A 21,336-nucleotide genomic window follows, 5' to 3' on the forward strand; every position below is an offset into this window, starting at 1 on the left:
ATATTGTTCGAGCAACGAGTTTAAGGTCATTTTACAACTTATCATTTAGGTTTAAATTTCGAAGTTGGTATATTATAAGGTAAGAACTATTCTTTTTTCAAATGTTAAGCTACACAGCAAAGAGCCACTTCGAGTTTTCATACTTTAGAACTCATTGTAAACACAAATAATAAATCTGGTAATAAATACACGTATACTAGAAATACTACTCAGCGAGTCCCAAAACACATTAATCACGTTGTAAGCCATACGGCTTCAAAACACACCAAAAACAGTGACACGAAAGTAAGTATAGGCAGTCAAGAGCTTGCGGCGCTCCCTTATGTAGAACACACTATCCATAATATGGACGAAATTCACATATGAAGTAATTATCTTTTTTTGCTCCACTTCAGCTTTTGTGTGCCCAGAAAAAACGCCTTCCACAATGAACCCACAAAAAAAAAAAACTTTTTTTTCCCCTCCTTTTTGGCTGTAGTTATCAAAACGAAACTGAACCATGCTACTACTATACTAAATCATTGTTTGTTGGAATATGAATGTCAGAATCATTTATATTTTTAAACAAATTATTTTTTTCTAGAAAAAGAAAACTCACCCAAACTTACCACATTAATGGGGTAAGCTCTGAGAAACTTAGAAATACTTTAATTTCAGTGGAAGAGTAGTAGATAGTTTTATTTTATAATTTAAAAATATTATGCATGAAATTCACAAGTTGTTTTTTTTTTTTTCTTCCGTTCTAGTTCAGCTTTTGTGAGCCCTGCTAAACCACTTTCCACATTCAGCAAAAAAAAATGTCGTGCTTTCAGACAATTTATAAAAGAAATGTGACAAATAAATAGAAAATAGATTCGGCCAGCTACATGCAAAACTGTCCATTTTTGAGTTTAAAAAGTATTTTGACCAGCATTGATTAACAAATCACAATTTTTAACTAACCAAAAGCTAACAATGATTGCCATAAGGTTTGTGCATGGTTCTTTATAACTGCTACCTGTAACATAATATTAGACGGAAACTTTCCTCTTCATATTGAAATTCAACTATTATTAGTACCATAGGGGGTGTATGAAAGATAAGCTTCATATTTTGTAGAATTAAAGAAATCAGAAGATAAATGGAAATAAGTTGGCAATTTTGAGAGCTCAGCTGTAGCTGTGTAATCTAAATTAGATATATTTTCTGCAAAGTCACAAAAAATTTACTTCTGACAATTATTTTTATAATAATTCAAATTTTATGCTTAATGTTGCTTATTATTTTTCACATATAAATAAACCATATTTGAAATCAAAACTGATGCAATTAAAGCAAATTTTATTAAAATGGCATTTATTAAACTTCACAAGTATTTCAGTATCAGAATTTATTTCCAGTTGATAAGGTAAATGAGTTATACAGGCAAATCAGAAACGGAAAAAATTACAATAAGCAAGCTTTCTGGCATATTTTGGATTTCTTTGAATTATATTTTCTTAGAAAATCATTTAGAATGGAAATTATAGTAAAACAAAATTCATACAGTAGAAGAATATGTACCTTCTAAAAAAAACAGACTTTTTTCAGTAAAATAATTTTGTTTAAAAAAATCTTATGAAAAAATATTTAGTTATATGTCCAATTAAAGTAAAAATTAGTATTGTGATACCAAATCAGATTTTAAAAACGAATGGAAATTCTAATTTATGTGGGTCAAAATAAATTACTTGGGTAAGAAAACCTTTTTTACAAAAACCTAAACCAAATTTTTGTAAAACTTAATAAGTTAACATATAAGTTAGATATTAGTGAATTTAAAAATCAGCTTTAAAATGCAAAGGAACAGCAAACTGATTGCAGATATTTTCAAAACTTAAAGAAGTGACATTTTAGTGATTTAAAAAAAAAAGCTTTAAAATGTACAGATATAACAGAAAAATGATTACAAAAGCTTGAACTCATTAATAATTATATATTTGCTTAAACATAATAAAATAGTAAAGTGAAATTATTAATTTTATTTATTACAATAGGACAGCATGTTAAGAGAAATCTAAAGCTGACTTCACTTAAATGAATGTAATGAAATCAGCTTTAGAATGTATAGAAACACCAGGGAAATGATTATGAAAGCTTCACTGTCTGACTTAGGCTTGGTAAAATCACTGATCCAAATTGTCATAGCATGTTTAGAACCAAAAAATGAATGTTTTTTTAAATCTCTTTCAAAACATTTATTTCACTTGGATATTGAATAACCTATTAAAAAAACATTCATGAATTTTAGGAAATTAGCTTAAAATTGTATGGAAACATCAGAAAGCTGTTGATAAAATATATTTTTCCCTCTGAAAATAGCCTTTTAATAAATAAATTAATGTTTTATTTTTCAATTATTAATTTTAAACCTGTAACCATTACTTCTATTGTTATTTTAAACCTGGAACTTCCTTCGTGCGTTAGTATGTCTTTTTTGCCTTAAATTCGTCACAAAATCCACTTGACAATTTATTAAAAGTTGTGAATTGAAGAAGAAAAAAAAATTTGCAATTCAATACTTAAGCCAATTATAACACATTCTTAAATTTAAAACTTTTTCAAAATGATGCTTAACACGCTTTTAAGCTAAGTGTTTTTTGACATTTAAGAGAAAAACATTCTATAAAGAATCATACATTTTTAGGAAATAAGCAACAGCACAAAAAGAGAGCAGACGATTTGGTAACTAAGCTTTTTCACAATGAAGCCAGTCATTCTGGTTCACTTGTTGTACTAGAAAAAAAACAAAAGGTTAAAATGATTTAGAATCTTTCTAGAATGCTCTTTTTTTAGATGGGCTAACAGTTTTTCGCTATCTAAGTGGCAAAAATTATTATTTTAATAGTCCTGCAAAAAAATATAAAGCCAGTTATCTAAAATTTTTAAACTGACTTTGGTACACTGATTTCAAATAAAACATTTTTTTTTGAAACTAGTAAACTTTTTTTTATATTTATTTTTTTTTAAATTTGTCACCGGTCTTCAAAATTCAGCAGTTTTTTTAGTAAAAATAGCATACGTAGATACTAAAACTCAAAAAATTACATTAGAATAGTAAAAAAATATATAATTTCAATATGTGAAATGAGCATACCAAATACAATTGAAGTTAATTGCCAAAAGACTTTATTTTATTTACAATTTATTTTTTTAAAGAAAATAAAAACAGAGTTATTTGTTGCTACATCTCTAAAAGTAAAGCTGATAAGAAGTTTTTTTGCTTATTTAAAATCAGCTCAGTCAAAATCAGTTTTAAAATTTCAGGAATTTAAAATTCCAAAATTTTAGGCCTATGTTATAATTAGCCTAAGACAGCATTTAATAGAATTTAATTCAATATTTATAGAAACAAAAACAGCTTAGTACAATGGTTTTGATAAAATTAATTGGACAATTATAATGAAATAATGCATATACTTTTTTTCCCATATAATTTATAATGAAATACAATACCAAAAATAAGTGATATTAAATAAAAGATTTAATATTTTTAAAAATCAATTTTTTGTCATAATATTTTGACATTGGTCAGATTTGTAATTAAGCATTAAAAAATGAAAAATTTTCACTAAGAATTTTTGACTTATAGTGAAGAGCATTTTAAAATAAATAAAGGAATATAGTTTTAGAAATTCAACTTCAAAGTAAGATTTTCTTGAGAAAAAAGTATGAACTGTAAATAAGTAATCTAATATGTACCATGAAAATGTAAAAAGCAATTAACCGAAAATTTTAAAATTTATGTGAAATATCAGGCTCTCAATTTTGATTTAAATACAAAACTTCAGTTAAAAAAAAATACAAATTTGCAATTTCAATTTTTTAATATGAACTAACTGAAATGAAATAAACTTTATATATTTTAAAAGCTTAATTATCTTATGAAAAAGTTAGCAAAATGTATGTTTTTTTATCAGTACAATCAGATTAATTATCAGATTTTTATCAGATTAAAAGGTCACAGAAAAGAAAAAAATAATTTAAACACCCAATGAATACAAAAAATATTTTATGAGCAGCAATGTAACTATTACATTATGAAAAATGTTCACAAACATTACCTGGCTTTTACAATGCAACAGATATTTATGAAAAATGCATGTTCATGTAATTTAAAGTCAAAGGTATCAATTACTTTTATAACAAGAATTGGCAAATAAAACTCCTTCAATAACAATTCTGTACGTCATTCCTAATAAACAAGTAAAAAACTTATAAAAAATTATTTCTAATCATGTGATACAAAAAAAAAACATTTCTTTTTTTAAAGACAGAACTTTTGATTGCCAAAAAGTTACCCAGAGCTAAAACAGTTCAACACAAACAAGCGCTGCATTTCTATTTACAAAATCTGTCTGGAAATGAATTCAAATCCATTTTGTTCTCTAAAAAACATGTATTCTTTAAATCTTATGTGGTTTGCGATTAATTCACAATAAAACCAGATTAGGCTGGAAAAAATGAACTGATGGAGAATTATTTACTTAGTGGAACGTCTCGATGGCTCTGATGCTGTAGGTGGAGGTGGTGGTCCTTTTCTGTCCAATGTATCAATATAGGCCATTAATAGCTCCTTCCGCTCGTCTTCTATACATTGTAAAACTAAATATCTTTTATCATTTTGTAACACTTTCTCAATATCATGCAAATGGTCACTTTCTTCAATTAGTTTCTTTGATTTATAAGTGATTATTTTAGTCTCTTTAAGAAGTTCCCTAAAATCAGCTTTAGCAGCCACCATTTTGTCTCTTAAATATTCTTTGAATTCCTTCTCACACTTTCTATCACTAGATGAAAATTTGGAACACCTAGGATCATCTTTAATCAATTTTTTAACCTCTTTCCAAGAAGAAGTTAGTGTGATGTCTGGGGTTTCATCCAAAAGTTCACGGAATTTTTCCTTCTTCTTGCGGTAAAGGAAACTAATGTGCTCGTCAAAAACCTTCTCCCGTTCATCACGTTCCAGGCAGCCAACATTCTCCCATCTGTGGTCTTTTCTTAATGTCTTTTTAACTTCGTGCCAAGACACGTCTGGTGAACGTACTAGGTCTGTTAACAAAGCTTTAAAATGTTGAACAGCTTCATCGTGCTTATGCAACTCTCGTTCCTTGTCTCGTTCTCTCAAATGAGTAGACAATGTTCGCTGAACTTCTTTTTCCCGTTCACGAATACTAGCTTCGACTCGTTCTTGTTTTTCTCTTTCTTTGGACGTATCATCTTCTGTATCTCTAGATAGTTTACTAGTATATTCCTTAAACCATTCTTCACGTAAAGAGCTACTGTCCACCGCTTTGTAACGAGAGTCGTCGGACAATCCTTTTTTAACGTCACTCCATCGACTATGTCGGTCCAGTCCTTTTTGCTCTTTCAACAACTCTATGAAATCTTTTCTAGTTCTTTCTCTTTGGCTGGACCTTTCATCTCTTTCTTTCCTTCTTATGTCTTGTATATAATCATTAAATATACTTTCTCTTTCCCTCATTTTTTCAATCAATTTAAATCTATCGTCTTTGCCAAATCTTTGAGCAAAATCGCTAAAGGTTGATTTACTAGACAAATTTGCTTCATCAAGAAGTTTTCTAAAATCATCTTTTCGTTCTCGCATTTTTTTCCTTTTTTCATTCCTTTCTTCCTCAGCTCTTTCCTTCACATATTTTTCAAACACTTGTTTCCTCTCCTTTGATAATAGTAAAAGGTAGCGTGAATCAAAGACAATTTTATGTAATTCTTTCTCCCAGGTAGAAAAGGCAGACACATCTTTTTCTACAAGTAAATCTCTGAATTGCTTCATCCTCTCATCCAGGGTCAAACGATCTCTTTCTTTAGCAGCGCGAAGCTCGGCTTCAACGGCAGATTCTTTTCCTGGTGTAATGCTATTTTTGCTTAGTATTAGATCATTCTGCTTAGGCTTTGTACTATTATCTTCGGTAGTTTCTTCAAGTTTAATCTTCTTAGCTTCGGGCATGGGATCAGGCTCACTAGTTTCAGTTTCTTTCCCCATTTCATTTTTTTGAGGTGGTGGACTCTGAATTAATTTGTTTACATCAGATCGCCCCTTCAATTCTTCAGGCTTTTCCCAAACAGATGTCCTTGTACTGGGATTAAAAAAGAATACTCTATTGTCGCCGGTCCAAATTACACACCATGGTGTACCAGTTATAGGCGTGCAAGAAACAGGTCGAGACTTATCAACAGGCTTGGGTTGTTCGAGTTGTTCTTCTGCAGCTTTCTCTTCTTTAATACCTATTGAATCATTGGCAATTGCTTTATCTATGTCGTTAACAGCTCCATTTTCCTGAACATCCATCTGATTATTTAGTTCTTCATTCGTTTCTTCATTTTCAGCTCTAGCTTCTGCTGACTCATCAACTTCCATGCCACTTGTTTCGGTAGCAGGATTTTCGGTAGTTGTGTCAGTTGCATCACCGTCAGATTTATTTTCGGCGCCTTCACCTTTCATTAAAGCTTGTGGTTTTTCCCAAGTACTTTCAGCAGTTATTTTATTATAATAATAAGATCTTCCATCAGCAGCTTTGTATTCTGCCCATTCTTCATCTGCATTGTCGGAAACGACAACACTATTTTCCCCTGTAGCCTCAGCTTTGATTTCAGTTGCTGTATTAGAAAGCACACTACTCTCTGGAGTAGCTGCATTTGTAATAGGGGGCCCACTCATGGCTACAGCAGGAAATGCAGGAGGAGGCATGCCAAAAGGCGGATAGCCTGGAGCAGGAACCATACCGGGTGGCGGCATTGCAAATGGAGGTGGAGGCCCAAGTCCAAAACCTGGAGGAGGCATCATTCCCATTCCAGGACCAGGCATGGGTGCCATCCCAGGCATTGGCATAGGTACAAACTGAAACTGATTTGGAGCACTAACAACTGGGTTTACTGGAACATTATTTTTCAAACTTTCATTTTTTGAGGCAGAATCCAAATCTGAAGAATTTCCTGTTGCTGCAGCCAAAGCTTCAATTTGGTCTTGATGTAAAATTTTTACATTTTCAGGTTTCGTCCATGCAGATTCTCTAGTTCTCGCATTATAATAATACAATTTACCTGAACTTGTTTTAGTTTCAACCCATAATTCACCACTCAAGTCAAGATTTGCGATAGTAGCATTTGATGAACTATTGTTAGGAGGAGAATGATTGCTATTAATTGGATTTCGATTTGGAGGATTTCCACCACCTTGGCCTCCAGGAGGGCCGCTGCCTGGTGGCCCACCTCCAGGTCCCCCACCTGGACCTGAGAAAGAAGGAGGAGGCATACCAAAAGGTGGAACCATAGGGGGTCTTTGAAAGTGACCTTTTCCTGGTGGCATTCCTGGTTGAGGCTGGCGAGAACCAAATTGATTCCCACCCATGTGTTGTGGTGAACCACCACCAAAATGTGCACCAGGAGGAGGACCTCTAGACATGTTTCCAGGTGGGCCACGCATATTCATAGACATACCTCTAGGTTGCGGTGGAGGAAAATCATTGTCAAAATCAGGGTCATGACCTCTGAAATTTGGTGGTGGGCCGTTATCTGGCATCATTCTTCGCCCTCTCATTGATGGTGGCCCTCTCATTGGAGGACCATGAGGTCCACCAGGGCCATGAGGACCACCTCGAGGTCCTGGAGGCCCATGCATGGGTTTTTCAAAGTGCATATTTCTTTGATGCTCTGGAAAATAATCATAATCGTCACTAAACATGGTTAGTTCCTAGCTAGTTTCAAACAATTGGTTTTGGTCTAGCTCTAAAAACTATTTTTTTATCCACTAAGGCTAATACTTCATATTTGGAATTGATATTTTGATCTGTATTGCTTGAAGTAGGCAAATCCACACTGGGTGATCTCTGTCTTTTCAAAACAGCCAGTGGAGGTTTCTGTTCAGTTACTTTTCCATACAATGTTTGATATCCAATAACTAAAAGAGGTTGTTTCTGAAACAGAACAAAAAGCTAAATCAGTTAAGCATTAGTTTTTGAAATTGAACATTTTTACATAACAGGAATGTTACTGGAACATGAGAAATCACAGCTTGTTATCATTACGAATAAGCTAAAGAATTTAAAAGTATGTAACCTAAATACATTGAATTTTCTTCTTTAGCTGTGTCTCACCCTACCTGAAAACAAGTATTATAAAACTTTCCATATATTAATTCTCTTTTTTAAAAAAAAAACATTTCCTGTCTATAACTCTACACAGAAAATTTTTTCTGTTTCCGTCAATTAGTAATGAATGATTATGAAAAAAATTATGTTAGAGTTGCCAAATCATCTGGGTTTTTTAGCAATAATCCAGTAGTGGAAGGTACTAATGTTTAATATCAGTACATTTATCTCAAATTCTCTCAATATTTCAATGGTTAATGTTCTGTTCTCAAAGCTGTATATCAGAAGGATTGCAAGAAAAAAATTTCTGTTTCATTTCCTTTTTCAGAACTTTAAGAGTGATCTAATTAGTTATGGGTAGCATTGAGACTAGGCACTTATCAATAGTCTATAACAACTTCTTCCATTTCTTATGTCCGACAAATTTTCAGTCACCAATGGTAGGTAACTAATTTGAAAAATGTTTCACATTGCAATATATCTGAAGTTTCTAGGGAAGATGAGATAACTGCTGCCTTTTATTACTCCCTACAAATTAAGTTATGATCCAATTTAAAAATTTCACAGCCTATTTTCAACTGAAAAATTGAGGAATTTAAAAAGCTATAGTAACTTTATTTTTCACAATATATAAAAGAGAATACAATCTAAAATTTTTGAACTCAACACTCTCATAGCTACATAAAAGGTAAAACATAAAAGGTAAATCAATTCTATAATTTTTTTTAAAATAGAAAATTTGAACCAACTTAAGCATAATCACAATAATCTTTCACGTGTATACTTTAAGCAGTCTTATATAATAGGAAATAAAATGCAATTTCAATATACAAAAACAAAATACAAAACAGTATAAACGACATATTGAAATCCATTGCAATACTTTGTGTTTATGATTAGTGCTAAACTTTTGCTGCATATTTTTGAAAAATATATATGATCAAAAGTTTTATGATAATAACATAAAAAGTAACATATTGTACTCTTAAACTCATGCAAAAATAGAAAATTTTAAAACTGATAACACTTCTAACATTGACTTCGTCAGGCCAGAAGAGGATAAGCAACGACGACAAAGAACAAAGAATGTTCAAGTTTAAAAATCTTTGAATGTTAAATCTTTAAGTGAACTTATACTACATATCTGCATGAGTGACCTTTTAGAAATTACACCTAAGAATTTTTAAATCTGCTGTAGAGAGAACACAACTGCCTCTTAGGCTAACACTAAAAAATTACCTTTATATAGTAAAAAAATTAATCAAATTTTATAAAATAATCGGAGTAACTCCCTATAAGAATTTAGCAATTTGTTATGACACAAATTTAATCTTTACTAAATTAGACATTTTAGGTATGCAATCTGTGAGAGTGAGCTTTTAGAAACTACACATAAGAACTTTAGGCCCTGAAGCAGTGAGACTACTACTAACTGTCTCTAAGATTAACACTAAAAAGTATCTTTATATAGTACAAAAATTAATCTCATGAAAGAAAATTATTATAATAATAATAACTTTAATAAAGATTTAGTAATTTGTTAAGACACAAATAATTTGATCTTTAATAAATTAGACATTTCAACAATATATGGGAATAGACATCCTAACCAGGGTTGCCAAGTTTTTGACACATGACGGTTTTTACCGATTTATACCATGGTTTTTACCGTCATGTCAAAAACCTATAGTTTTGGTAAAACTGTATTTTTATGTGAGTTTAACTGCTTGTAATTTAAAATTAATTCATTTTAGGCAGTAAAATTAGAAAAAAAGTTAAAAGATACAATGCAAGAACAGATTCTTGTATTTTCCCAACATGATTATATCAAAACATACTATTTGAAGTAAAATATTAGGATACTAAACAAAATTTTCAACATTTCCAATCATTTTGTTTGACATATTACATTACTGAAGAATGTCAAGTCATTCTTGACCAAGAGTTTGTTAGTAGCTACAAGTTTTGAAAGTTTTGTTTAGCTTATTTCTAATATTTAAAAAATGCCAAATTTTAAATTCTTCTTTTTAGTTCTTGAATTTATTAATAGTTCCAAGCTTTTTTGCTTGTTTGTTTATTTCTAACAATTAAGAAGAGCAAAGTTTTGAATCCTTTGCAAATCAAGCTATAATGATAAAAATAAGTACAGTACAGAACCCGTTATCCGGAAATCAGAAAACCGGAAAACCAAATAATCGGAACGAAATTCGATAAATTTTCCCGCCATTTTTGAGAAAACAAATGTTTTTCTCCTCATAAGATTTCAAGATTTTTCTTTCTTTTTTGAAAGCTGTTAACCTTACCATCATTTTGGAAACAATCATTAGTGTATTACTTCATCGTTTTTTCTTCTTTTCAAGATTATTTCCAAATATATTTTTTTAGTTGAATTTGACAATAAAAAAAAACGGCTTTTTGTAGCGATTCAGAAAACCGGAAAAATCAGTTATCCGGAATAGCGATGGTCCCGATCGTTTCGGATAATCGGTTCCCTACTGTATCACTATTTTCAATAAGTATATTACAGTAGGGAACCGATTATCCGGAACGATCGGGACCATCGCTATTCTGGATAACTGATTTTTCCGGTTTTCTGAATCGCTACAAAAAGCCGTTTTTTTTATTGTTAAACCCAACTAAAAAAATATATATATTTGGAAATAATCTTAAAATGAAGAAAAATCGATGAAGTAATACCCTAATGATTATTTCCAAAATGATGGTAAGGTAAACATCTTTCAAAAAAGAAAGAAAAATCCTAAAATCTTATGAGGAAAAAAACATTTTTTTTAAAAAATGGCGGGAAAATCTATCGAATTTCGTTCCGGTTTTTTGGTTTTCTGATTTCCGGATAATGGGTTCTGTACTGTACAATATTTCCATATGAATGTATATCCTTCTATAAGAATACATGTATATAGTTGTAAAACCAATAGCAATCATTTACAACATTCATTTATTCAATCATTTACAAAGGAAATTATGTGAAAATATATTGTCCGCTATATGCCATAAATTAAAGAAAACAGTAGGTTTTTGACAGTTTTTACCGGTAAAAACACGGTTTTTACCACTGTCATGTCAAAAAGCCAACCCTGATCCTAACATTAGTTAGCACCTCATTAATAATCAGAAAACAATTACTATTTGCCCTATTTATAAACAGCATTACCAATTACAAGATTAACCTCTCTTTCAAACTAATACTAGCTAACTTTAAATTACAGTTCATCACTGAGTATATGAATTACTCAATATATTTTAATGAACATAACAATTAAAACTTCATTAAAAATTCATGCAATATTAAATAATACTTTAAATTGAAGAGACAAGAGAAAAACAAATTAAATGACATTTGGAAAAATGTTCAAGTTTCTGTCGTAAAATACAGAATAATTTTTATGCTTGCCTGCAAATGATTAAATATTATTCAGTTTTATAAACAGTTCTTACTTACACATGTTTTGTTAATAGTACATGTTTTGACATTACAGGTTTTCTCAAATTAAACAAAAATATTCATTATGTGTTTTTCACTAAATTCTTCAAAGGTTTGATTCAATACCAGTCGCCAGATATTATTATAGAATATTTTTGTGACTGATATAGGAACAAACAAGTAAACAAAATCATTATAAAACAACTGGGAGAGCAATCAATTTATATTCAAATTTTAAAATGAAAGTTTATTTTGCTTTGAAAATGCACTTACTTTTTCTTTACACTCAATTCCGGCTTTTTTGCATATAATTTTTTAAAAAAATTTTAAAAAGCACATTTATCGGTCACCACATAAAAAGATTTCTATACTAAACAAACATTTTTCATATACTAAGTAACTTATATATTGCACACTACATTTCAGTCTAGTTTGAGAACAAAAAATAAAAGTACAGATGATAATATAGAAATATTAGTTATAAATCAGTTATAAATCGGAGTGAATGAAGAGGAGTTTTACCCTCTCTGACTCGCTTCATTCACACATCATGTAAAAAGGTACAGAATGATTTGTTTCACAGTGAAGACTTATGATCCCCTCTTATTGTACTATTAGTTTTGATAAGAAAAAGTTTCAAAAACCTAACACACTAGCTAACAGTGTCTTTCTCTTAAATAGAATAATCATTCCTTATTCCAAATACAAGATAAGTGTAAAAAGGAATTAGATACAAGATAAGTGTAAAAAGGAATTAGATACAAGATAAGTATAAAAAGGAATGGTTTTAAATAATCGAAAAAGAAGAAAAAAATAGAAAAATTTTGGAAGAAATAAATTTTAAAACTTTGAAACCGAAACAGCAAATTAATTTGGAATTACTTAAATTTCAGAGATTTAAAAAAATAAATAAAGTATTTGAAAGTAATACACAAGTCATGAAAGTTTTAGGAAAAAAAGAAACGGAAAAATCGAATTTTGATAAATTGACAAATTAAACGGATATAAAAAGTCTTCAATTATAGATTTTTTCGAAAGAAACAAAATAATATTATAGTACTGTACTATACTGTATATTACTGCATTATTCTTTTCAACAGCATAGAATTATTTTTATAAAACTTTAAATGACATCTATATTTTATAATACTAACACAGCTAGTTTTCATTATATTTGTTTATTGATCATAAAATTGAGTTAATTTATAAAACAAAACACCATACTATGCATTAGATACCATTAAAAAGTAAAATTTGGTAAAAATTAAGCATATAAAATTGAATAATGCACTCCCCTTTTAATGAAATACCCAGCTTAATTAAATAGCATTGGAAAGGTATGGTATTCCTTTAAGCAGGGTTGACTGTACGTATCAATAAATCAGGAAAAATAAACAAAGTAAAAAAAAAAACACTGGAAATTATTTAACACAAAAAATTATAGCTTTGAAGTTGTTGATTTTTAATGTGTGAAAACCCAGATAGTCAAACTGTTAATTGAACTTTTATATCATTATATTAAACGTAATATACATAATAGTAGTAAAAGAGCAAAATAATGTAGAAATAATAAGAAAAAAAAGACACTTAACATAGCATTATTATCATCGTTTTCTCTTATGAATTGCAATTATGTAAATATGATTGCAATTTTTAATATTTGTATACATATATTTTATATTTTCTTCTAAAGTTTAGCAAGTCGGAAATTCGGCAAAACTTCAAAAGAATCTCATGCCAGATTTAATCTATTAGCATAAGAAAAGGATTTAATCTTTTCAAACTTTTCTTTTAAGCTTAAACATTGCAGTGGAATTTTTTCACAAAATAATAATAATCTTCTATAAACAATAAAAAGTGGTTATCAGAAAAACTTGAGGCAAAAGCAGTTTTGATCGAGACAGCACAGGAATTTTATGTTAACCAGGAATTTTGTGGGAGGAAATTTTTCAAGAAAAGCTTCTTTTATTAATTTAGGATTTTATCTTTAAATTGTACAGCTATTTTCACAATAGATTGAGAACGTGAAAATCAAGATTTTTTAAAATCATGATTTAAGGTTTGGGTACAATAGACCTCTGGTCGATGTGCCCTGCTCTCTGGAGCTTCCCAACCTCTAAGTCAAAGTCTTAGAGTTCATTGGTTAATAAATATAACACACAGCATTGTTTTAGCAGTAGATATAACAGTCCCCTTTTACACTTGTGTAGATTATATTTAGAAGTTACAGAAAATATTTTTGAAATTCTACAGTATTTTACTGTTCAAAATATATTAACTACCTCAATAGTCAATAACTTTGTAACTGTTTCAATTATGAAACCCAAAAATTCTATTTCAAAAAGAATGCAATTATATTTGAAGGTTCACTTTTAATGGTTTATATAATTCTCAATGATTGAGGAGCCACAATAGTTTGGTCACCAAAATTATATTACCTTTGTAGAGTAAAATAAATGGCCAATTAATTTTCCACCAATAGTATCTCCAGTATTACATTCAAGATCTCCTTGAACTTCTATTATGGCCCATTCTTTTAAGGCCTGAGAATCATCATTGCTATGAGAGAAATAAATAATTGTAACTACGCGCTTTGAGATGTAAACCTAACTTAATTATAAAGGAACACAAAATAAAACAACTCAACAGAATTACATTACTCATATTAGAAGTGCTCTTTTTTTGTAAGGATAAGTACGTAATTATTAAAATAATATTAATTTTCATTTACACCCATTTTAACTTCTTCCCCTAAAGCATGCAATTTCAAAAAAAAAAAAAAACATTTTTTTATGCTCTAAGTTCATTTTTCAGTTTTCTATGAATAAGACCAAAATTCAAAATTCTTTTAATTGATGCTAAGCTGCTTAGTTGAGAAAGTATACATACTAAAACTATAATATGCAACATAATAAAATAATGAGCAATTATTTATTCAAATAACTGTACTAAATATTAATAGTACTTTAATTAAAGCTTTGAATTGATTGATTGAAAAAAATATTAATTCATTTAAAGAAATATTTATATTTTTCATAAATTATAATTGGTTCACTAATCAGTGAACTAATTATACATTAATATAATCAACATTAGTTCACTAATATTGAACATATTCATGTACATATAAGCAGGAGTAAAAAAAAAATTCTCAGACCCTAATATTCCCTTAAGTTTCCTTTTGGATCAAAATTTCCCCCAAAATTTGACATTTTCTCAATATAATAACTTTTTCAAAATATTTTTGGAAAATAAAGTTTATATAAGAAAAAAATTCATTTGATTTTACAAAATTCTTGAATAATCAAGCATATCTGTTAAAAAAATAATAGAAATCAAAATATAATGAAATAGCAACAATTTATTAAATTTAAGGTCACACTTATTAAATTAAGGAATTCAAACTAATAAATACACAAATTGACATGTTTGTTTAACAAGAAAAGCGACACACATTTTAACAAAAAATATTGTAGAAATTTGTTTAGACCAAAAATTTACCCTGAATTTTCTTTAAAAGCCTTGTACACGCAGTCAGACATACTCCGCTCCCCTGAACATAATTAGTGACGAAAAATATTGAGAATCAGAAAAAAAAGTTATATGTTGAGATCATGCAATTATTAGTGAACACTTTAATTTTACTTAATCTAAAAAATCTGCCTAAACTGCAACTTAAAAGAATTAAAATCAAGATTTAGATAGATAATAATCAACAACTTATTACCTGTATTATAAATCAAATAATTATAAAATGAGTTTTAAAGTATTAAGATTACCAGTAGAAAAACCAATTAAAAGTTTTAATAATTTTGGTAACATTTTTTGTGTGTGATATCTAATATAAATCATAATTATATTATCATATAATGCAAGTATAGTGCATGATTTAGAAAATATTTCTAATGACAAAAAAACATCCCTCAGGTTTTGGTCATCTTTTAGCAGGTTTTTGAGAGTTTATGACATGCTTTGACAGTTTGGGACATGTTTTGACACGTCACATCAAAAACCCAACTCTGCCAGTAATATTTTATTATCATTCTGTCTTATTACATTTTCTATCTTAATTATTTTTTCAAACTAAAGGCTAAAATCTAAAAGTAGCGATTTTTATTATTCCCCATAAAATTACTTTATTACGCAAAATTTTATAAGACATATTTAAAATGGTTTCTTAACTTATTATCCATTTTACAATTATTTTTAGTACATAGGTTTAGAGTTAAATTTAATATAAGCTCTGTGTATAAATGTCCCATCAACATATGCAATTAAAATAATAAATATAAAATTGTTAACTTTATTTTATTAAATGGGTTAAGTTATTATGAAATTAATTAGTAATTAAATTCTTTAGCAAAAAACAATTAACAAGTTTTTAAAGCAATTAAAAACATTAAGAGTTGGAAAGACAAAAATGTTAAATGAAGTTCTCCAAACAGAACTTAATTCTCCGAGTTTCCAATGTATGTCAAAAACATTTTACAATTAGTGTGATTTAATTTTTAATTTAGAAATCTACATATAGATGTATTAAAAATTTACAATTAATGTAAACAATTGTTCATTTTTTCCATTTACACACTAAAAATTTACAACAGAAAAAAAATTTAAAATTCAAATTTCTATCAAATAAATTCATAGCTTTTATTATAAATAATAGATATGGATTGATTTAAAAAATATATACCCTATTGATGAAGTTTAGAATTTTAATTTGAAAAATGTTGGTTAATAAAAAGTGGAAAAAAATTATTATTTCTAATTATTTATTAAAATATCACTGATAAGAAAAATAAATGATAGTACTGGATAAGTTTTTATAAGATATTGAATTAGATAAGTTTTAATGACTACTAAATAAGAAATTGAAACACACTCTTAGTCTTATTGTTATAAATGCTCGAAATATTAAATATTGCTGTACCAGTCTGGACCTTCCTAGATTATGTGTGCTGAGCAATTAAACATCCTAAATCTTAAAATATGATCATAATTAGTTTAATAAGAAATATGAAGACTTCGTCTTTAAAATTATGGTATTTTATTCTATGAAAATTTTTGATTAAACGGAACACAGACATTTCAATTATACTTATACACAGTATTTTAGATAATTGAGTTTCCTTTCTTCTATAAATAATAAATGATACATTGAAATACTCGTTGTTTCTTTGTTGAAACTGACGTAGACTACTCGCACCACAGGGTACCTTATAATACCCAAAACTACCTGGGATTATAGAATACCTACCTAAGTAATTTAACAGCCAATTCAATCATTCTAGGTATACGGCTCTATACCGACATTCCTGTTAGGCAAACACATGAATGATTACATAGGTGCTTAAATTAGACCAAATTATGAAAAGTCAGAAATAATTAATATTTTTAGTCAAGAATACTTAATTTTGAGTTACAGTGCAATAAAAACAAGAGACCAAAATGGATCCACCCCTCATTATGATGTTAATTAATAAGGTTTCAAGAATTTCCAGAATAATTGTAAAATTCCCTGAGAATTCCAAGTTTTCAGAATTCAAGCCTTCAGAATCGGGAACTAAATTTGCGTAAAGGAAAATAATAAAAAAAATTGGGATTTTTTAATGAAATACATTTTAATTAAAAATTTTCACGTTATTTTCCAGAAACAAGAAAAAGTTATCATAGTAAAAAAGGCGAGCAAAGATCTTAAGAATAGTTTTGTTCCATTCTCGAGTAAGTATTTAACTATGCAAACAATTATTTCATTATCTATTCAACTGAAAAGGTGTAATTTTTTAGCAATTATGAATTATAAAGTTTAAAGCTAATATAGTGATTAGCACATCATTTTTTAAACAAAATGTTATGTAAGATGCAAAACATTTAAATGAGTATTTGGAATTTATATTCCACCTATCTGATGCTTAAAGAAATGAAGGCAGAGTTCAATCTCTATCTCGTAACGCCTCCTCCTCCTTTATCCATAAACTTTAAAGAAAATTTACTCATATTCACTACATAAGGCTATCATCCTTCATCCAAACAGTTCGTTTTCTGGTATAGCTGGGAACAGAAGCATGAAAAGTGTTATTTACATGGGTTTCAAAAGACATTGGAATACTGATTATGCCTCATCTTATATTACAACAGGCAGTACATACTCTAAAAGATATTGTGCACTCGGGAACATGCAGGTTTATAATTTTCTGATATTTTGAATTTATATTACAGTTGGGAACCGATTATTCGAAACGATCGGGACCATCCCTATTCCGGTTAAATGATTTTTCCGGTTTTCTGAATCACTACAAAAAGCCGTTTTTTTTATTGTTAAACCCAACTAAAAAAAAATTTATGGAAATAATCTTAAAAAGATGACAGACATGAAAGACAAATTCTTGGCTACAAATTTGTCTTTCATGTCTGCCATTGGAAATAAAAAAATAAAAAAAAAATCTTAAAAAGAAGAAAAAACGATGAAGTAATACACTAATGATTATTTCCAAAGTGATGGTAAGGTAAACATCTCTCAAAAAAGAAAGAAAAATCCTAAAATCTTATGAGGAAAAAAAATATTTTTTTAAAAAATGGCGGGAAAATTTCTCGAATTTCGTTCCGGTTTTTTGGTTTTCCGATTTCCGGATAACGGGTTCTGTAGTGTATTAAAGAAAGTATAAATTAAATCAACAATGAAATCAAGGAGGATATTTAAACATTGTTACCAATTCATACCATTTGCAATCACCAAAATTCCAAAAATTTTTAAAAAATATAGGCAGGTTTTTTAGTACGGCTAAGATTTGTACCTTTCAGATGGTCTGCTTCTGAGAATTTATTTCTTTTTTTTAGTTTATGTGCTACTGCTATGAAATTTCTTGAAACTTGGTAATTAATTTAGCACTAACACTGATACAGAAATTTAATGGACTCTTTTGCTATTTCGCCAATCATTCTTATTATATCTAAAAGGTACTTTTAGACGAAATTTATATTTTTATCAAAAAGCTGATACAAAGCTTACATTACCAATGTGAGTAAACAAATTATAACCTATGATTAAAATTTCAAAATAGTTACAATTGTTAAATTGAGAGCCCCTGTTCTCAAAAACTGTAGTAGCAGGTGTTAAAACGCCTCATAACAATCAAAAGAGTTACTTATTATCTGAAGATAAAAATAATTTTGACTTTTTAGAATCAATTTGTTTCTAATTGTGAAACTTAAGATTAAATAAACATCAAAACTAAATCTATATAGATTCTGAACTAGCAGCATTAATAAAGTTGATCAAAATTGAATTGTAATTTTATCAACATCAGAAACATTCTTTGATCCAGATGATTAAATTTTAATCATTAATTAGACACTAAAATATGCACCTTATCTGTAAGATAAAACAATATTACAGCTTTAAGAGTTATAAAAATCAACCCATGGATCAAGAATACATATACAAGAAAAGTTTTAAAATAGTTATTGACAGAGTTAAGTGATATATTTGTCATTCATTTTAATAAAGTCATCAAAATACGAATACAAGATTTAAAAAAAAGGAAGCATATATTAAAGCACATGATTATTAAAATACACTTATAACATACCTAAATTTTTAATTATGAACAATCAATTATAATGAATAACTATATAATTAGCAATAAATCCATGCTACTAATAAATTCATTAAAAATACACATCAAAGCAAACAGTAAATGTGAAGACGAATTCATGTCTGGGATGTAATCTTCTTACTGCAAACAAATAACTTTTTAACTGCAATGCATTTATGTACTAATTTTATATAGATTTATCATTGTTCAATGTTTGATCATGAAATTAATATATTGAAAAGCAGTTACGCGATAAAAAAAAAAACGTGTTTTCAAAATGGCAGTTATTAAAACAGATGCGAGTATTCAATACGACCGGCATTACGTCGTAATATTAAATATACATCAAAAACAACATAAACATTATTTTGAAAAATATAATTGTATCACTCACACCTAACTACACGTTAGGGTTTATAGATAATAACAACCATACAAACATTCAACAACAATTTTATTTTGTTTAACCCTAAATGGTATATAACAGAAAAGCGTATAAGAATAGAAATCGTACATTGTTACCAAAATTTGCACCATTATTTTGATTTGAAATTCATCCTAAATATAGTTTAGTCCCAACCGAAACGATTTTTTTTATTCATTAATCTATAGAACGTCAACTGGAGGGATACGCTACAAAGTAAATTTTTAGGCTTAAGCCCCCTCACCCCCTTTTCTTCCATTAATCAAGATAAATCTCACAGAAAATTAACATATACCTCTCAACTTCACTCACCTGAACATTAGAAGTATATTTTCGTTGCGGCAATGGGTGAACGTATTACACCAATCAGATTCTCAATTACCTATAATTTTTTAATGAGCCATTCTCGCTGTATGCAAGACAGTCGCTTATATGAATTCGAGGGCCATGTTCACTGCATGCGAAAAAAATTGCGAAAGTGAATTTGGAGTTGATACTGAGAACCTAATTAATTGGCGAGTGAATTGAATTTCCTCAATAAGTTTTTGCCTAGTAAGAGATGCCGAAAAGAGGCAAATATAGAGGCTTTTAAGGGTTAGTGTTTGAATAAATTTCAAAATATTGGCAAAGGTAAATCGATTTGGGTGATGTTTATAATATTATAAATTAATGCATCTAAAATTGTTTAAATGAATAAATAAGTTTTGAAAATACTGCTCATATGATTTTTACTCTTTCAATTTTACTTAAAATACAAAAGAGTATTTTTTTTAAATTTACTACATAAAAGTAATGAAGCAGCAGCCATTAAAAAGCGAGTATATGCGAAGCTAAGTGAAGCAGAGAATTCAAAATTTAAAGGACGCAAAAAATTAAAAAGGGCTCCTAGTATGTATACATTTTTTTTTAATCTGATAATATGTACATCAGTCGAAATTTAGCTTTGAAGTTATTTAGGTTCAAAGTGTTTGTTTTTCGATAAAATTGACAAAAATAAAAAAGTATTTTTCTGTTAGTTCTATGAAAAATAATATGACCAAAAAGTTTGCTTTAATTTAAGAAACAAACTTTGAATTATTTTTACTAGGGGACTCGATGAAATATTTACGTATAATAAAAAAGAGATTTTTAAAATTTCAACATCTGATATCTTTTTCTTCATCTTAAGTTAATTTTTCAGTCAGTTGGTTTCGTAAATTGCCAATTTTATAACGAGAGAGAAACAAGCTCACTTTATGATAAACGTATTTGTGGAAACAGTAGACGGTGCTTCATAATTTACTTTAAATAATAAAGTATAAAAGTCTGCATAATAGATAAAAATAAAGAAAAATGAGCGGAATAAAAATGCGTCAAAAATATATACATTGCAAAATTATTTTATGAAAATTTAAAAACTTCCCACACCAAATAAATTTTCCTTATCAAAATAGATTTTTGTTTTAAATTATTTTTGTTAACAATGATTCCCATTTGTTTTATTGTTTCGTCCCCCCCCCACGAAAAAAATATGTCCAAAGACAACAAGCTGACTTTTCAAGTTTTCAAACTGGTTTAGTTGTCAACGTTTCACTTCCCTATAAGGAAAAATTCTAAAAAGAGATAATGAAAAAAAATCTATAAAAGTTCTGCGAAGTGGAAAATAAATTATAGTAAATGGAAAACATACAAAAAGTAAAATACAATAAATAAAATAATCAGTCTTTTTTGCACACCATTAAGGCATGTTAATTCAACAAAGAATATTAA

General features: G+C 28.6%; 2 protein-coding genes across 2 annotated transcripts; both read right to left on the bottom strand.

The window, feature by feature from the left end:
• Positions 1-1,303: 1,303 nt before the first annotated feature.
• Positions 1,304-19,834, bottom strand: LOC107440458 (transcription elongation regulator 1). Its single transcript, XM_016053376.4, has 2 exons — positions 19,678-19,834; positions 1,304-7,952 (listed from the first exon to the last, which is right to left on the bottom strand). The coding sequence occupies exon 2, from the start codon at positions 7,718-7,720 to the stop codon at positions 4,502-4,504; it is 3,219 nt and encodes a 1,072-aa protein (XP_015908862.3). The 5' UTR covers positions 7,721-7,952; positions 19,678-19,834; the 3' UTR covers positions 1,304-4,501.
• LOC147803012 (chromosome transmission fidelity protein 8 homolog) lies at positions 7,740-15,110 on the bottom strand. The gene is made up of 3 exons (XM_087152835.1): positions 15,070-15,110; positions 14,007-14,127; positions 7,740-7,952 (listed from the first exon to the last, which is right to left on the bottom strand). The coding sequence occupies exons 1-3, from the start codon at positions 15,108-15,110 to the stop codon at positions 7,740-7,742; spliced, it is 375 nt and encodes a 124-aa protein (XP_087008961.1).
• Positions 19,835-21,336: the final 1,502 nt, after the last annotated feature.

This window comes from Parasteatoda tepidariorum, chromosome 10 (assembly GCF_982258835.1).
Source record: "Parasteatoda tepidariorum strain Cologne lab strain chromosome 10, Ptep-v5.0, whole genome shotgun sequence".
In the NCBI taxonomy this organism is placed as follows: domain Eukaryota; kingdom Metazoa; phylum Arthropoda; class Arachnida; order Araneae; family Theridiidae; genus Parasteatoda; species Parasteatoda tepidariorum.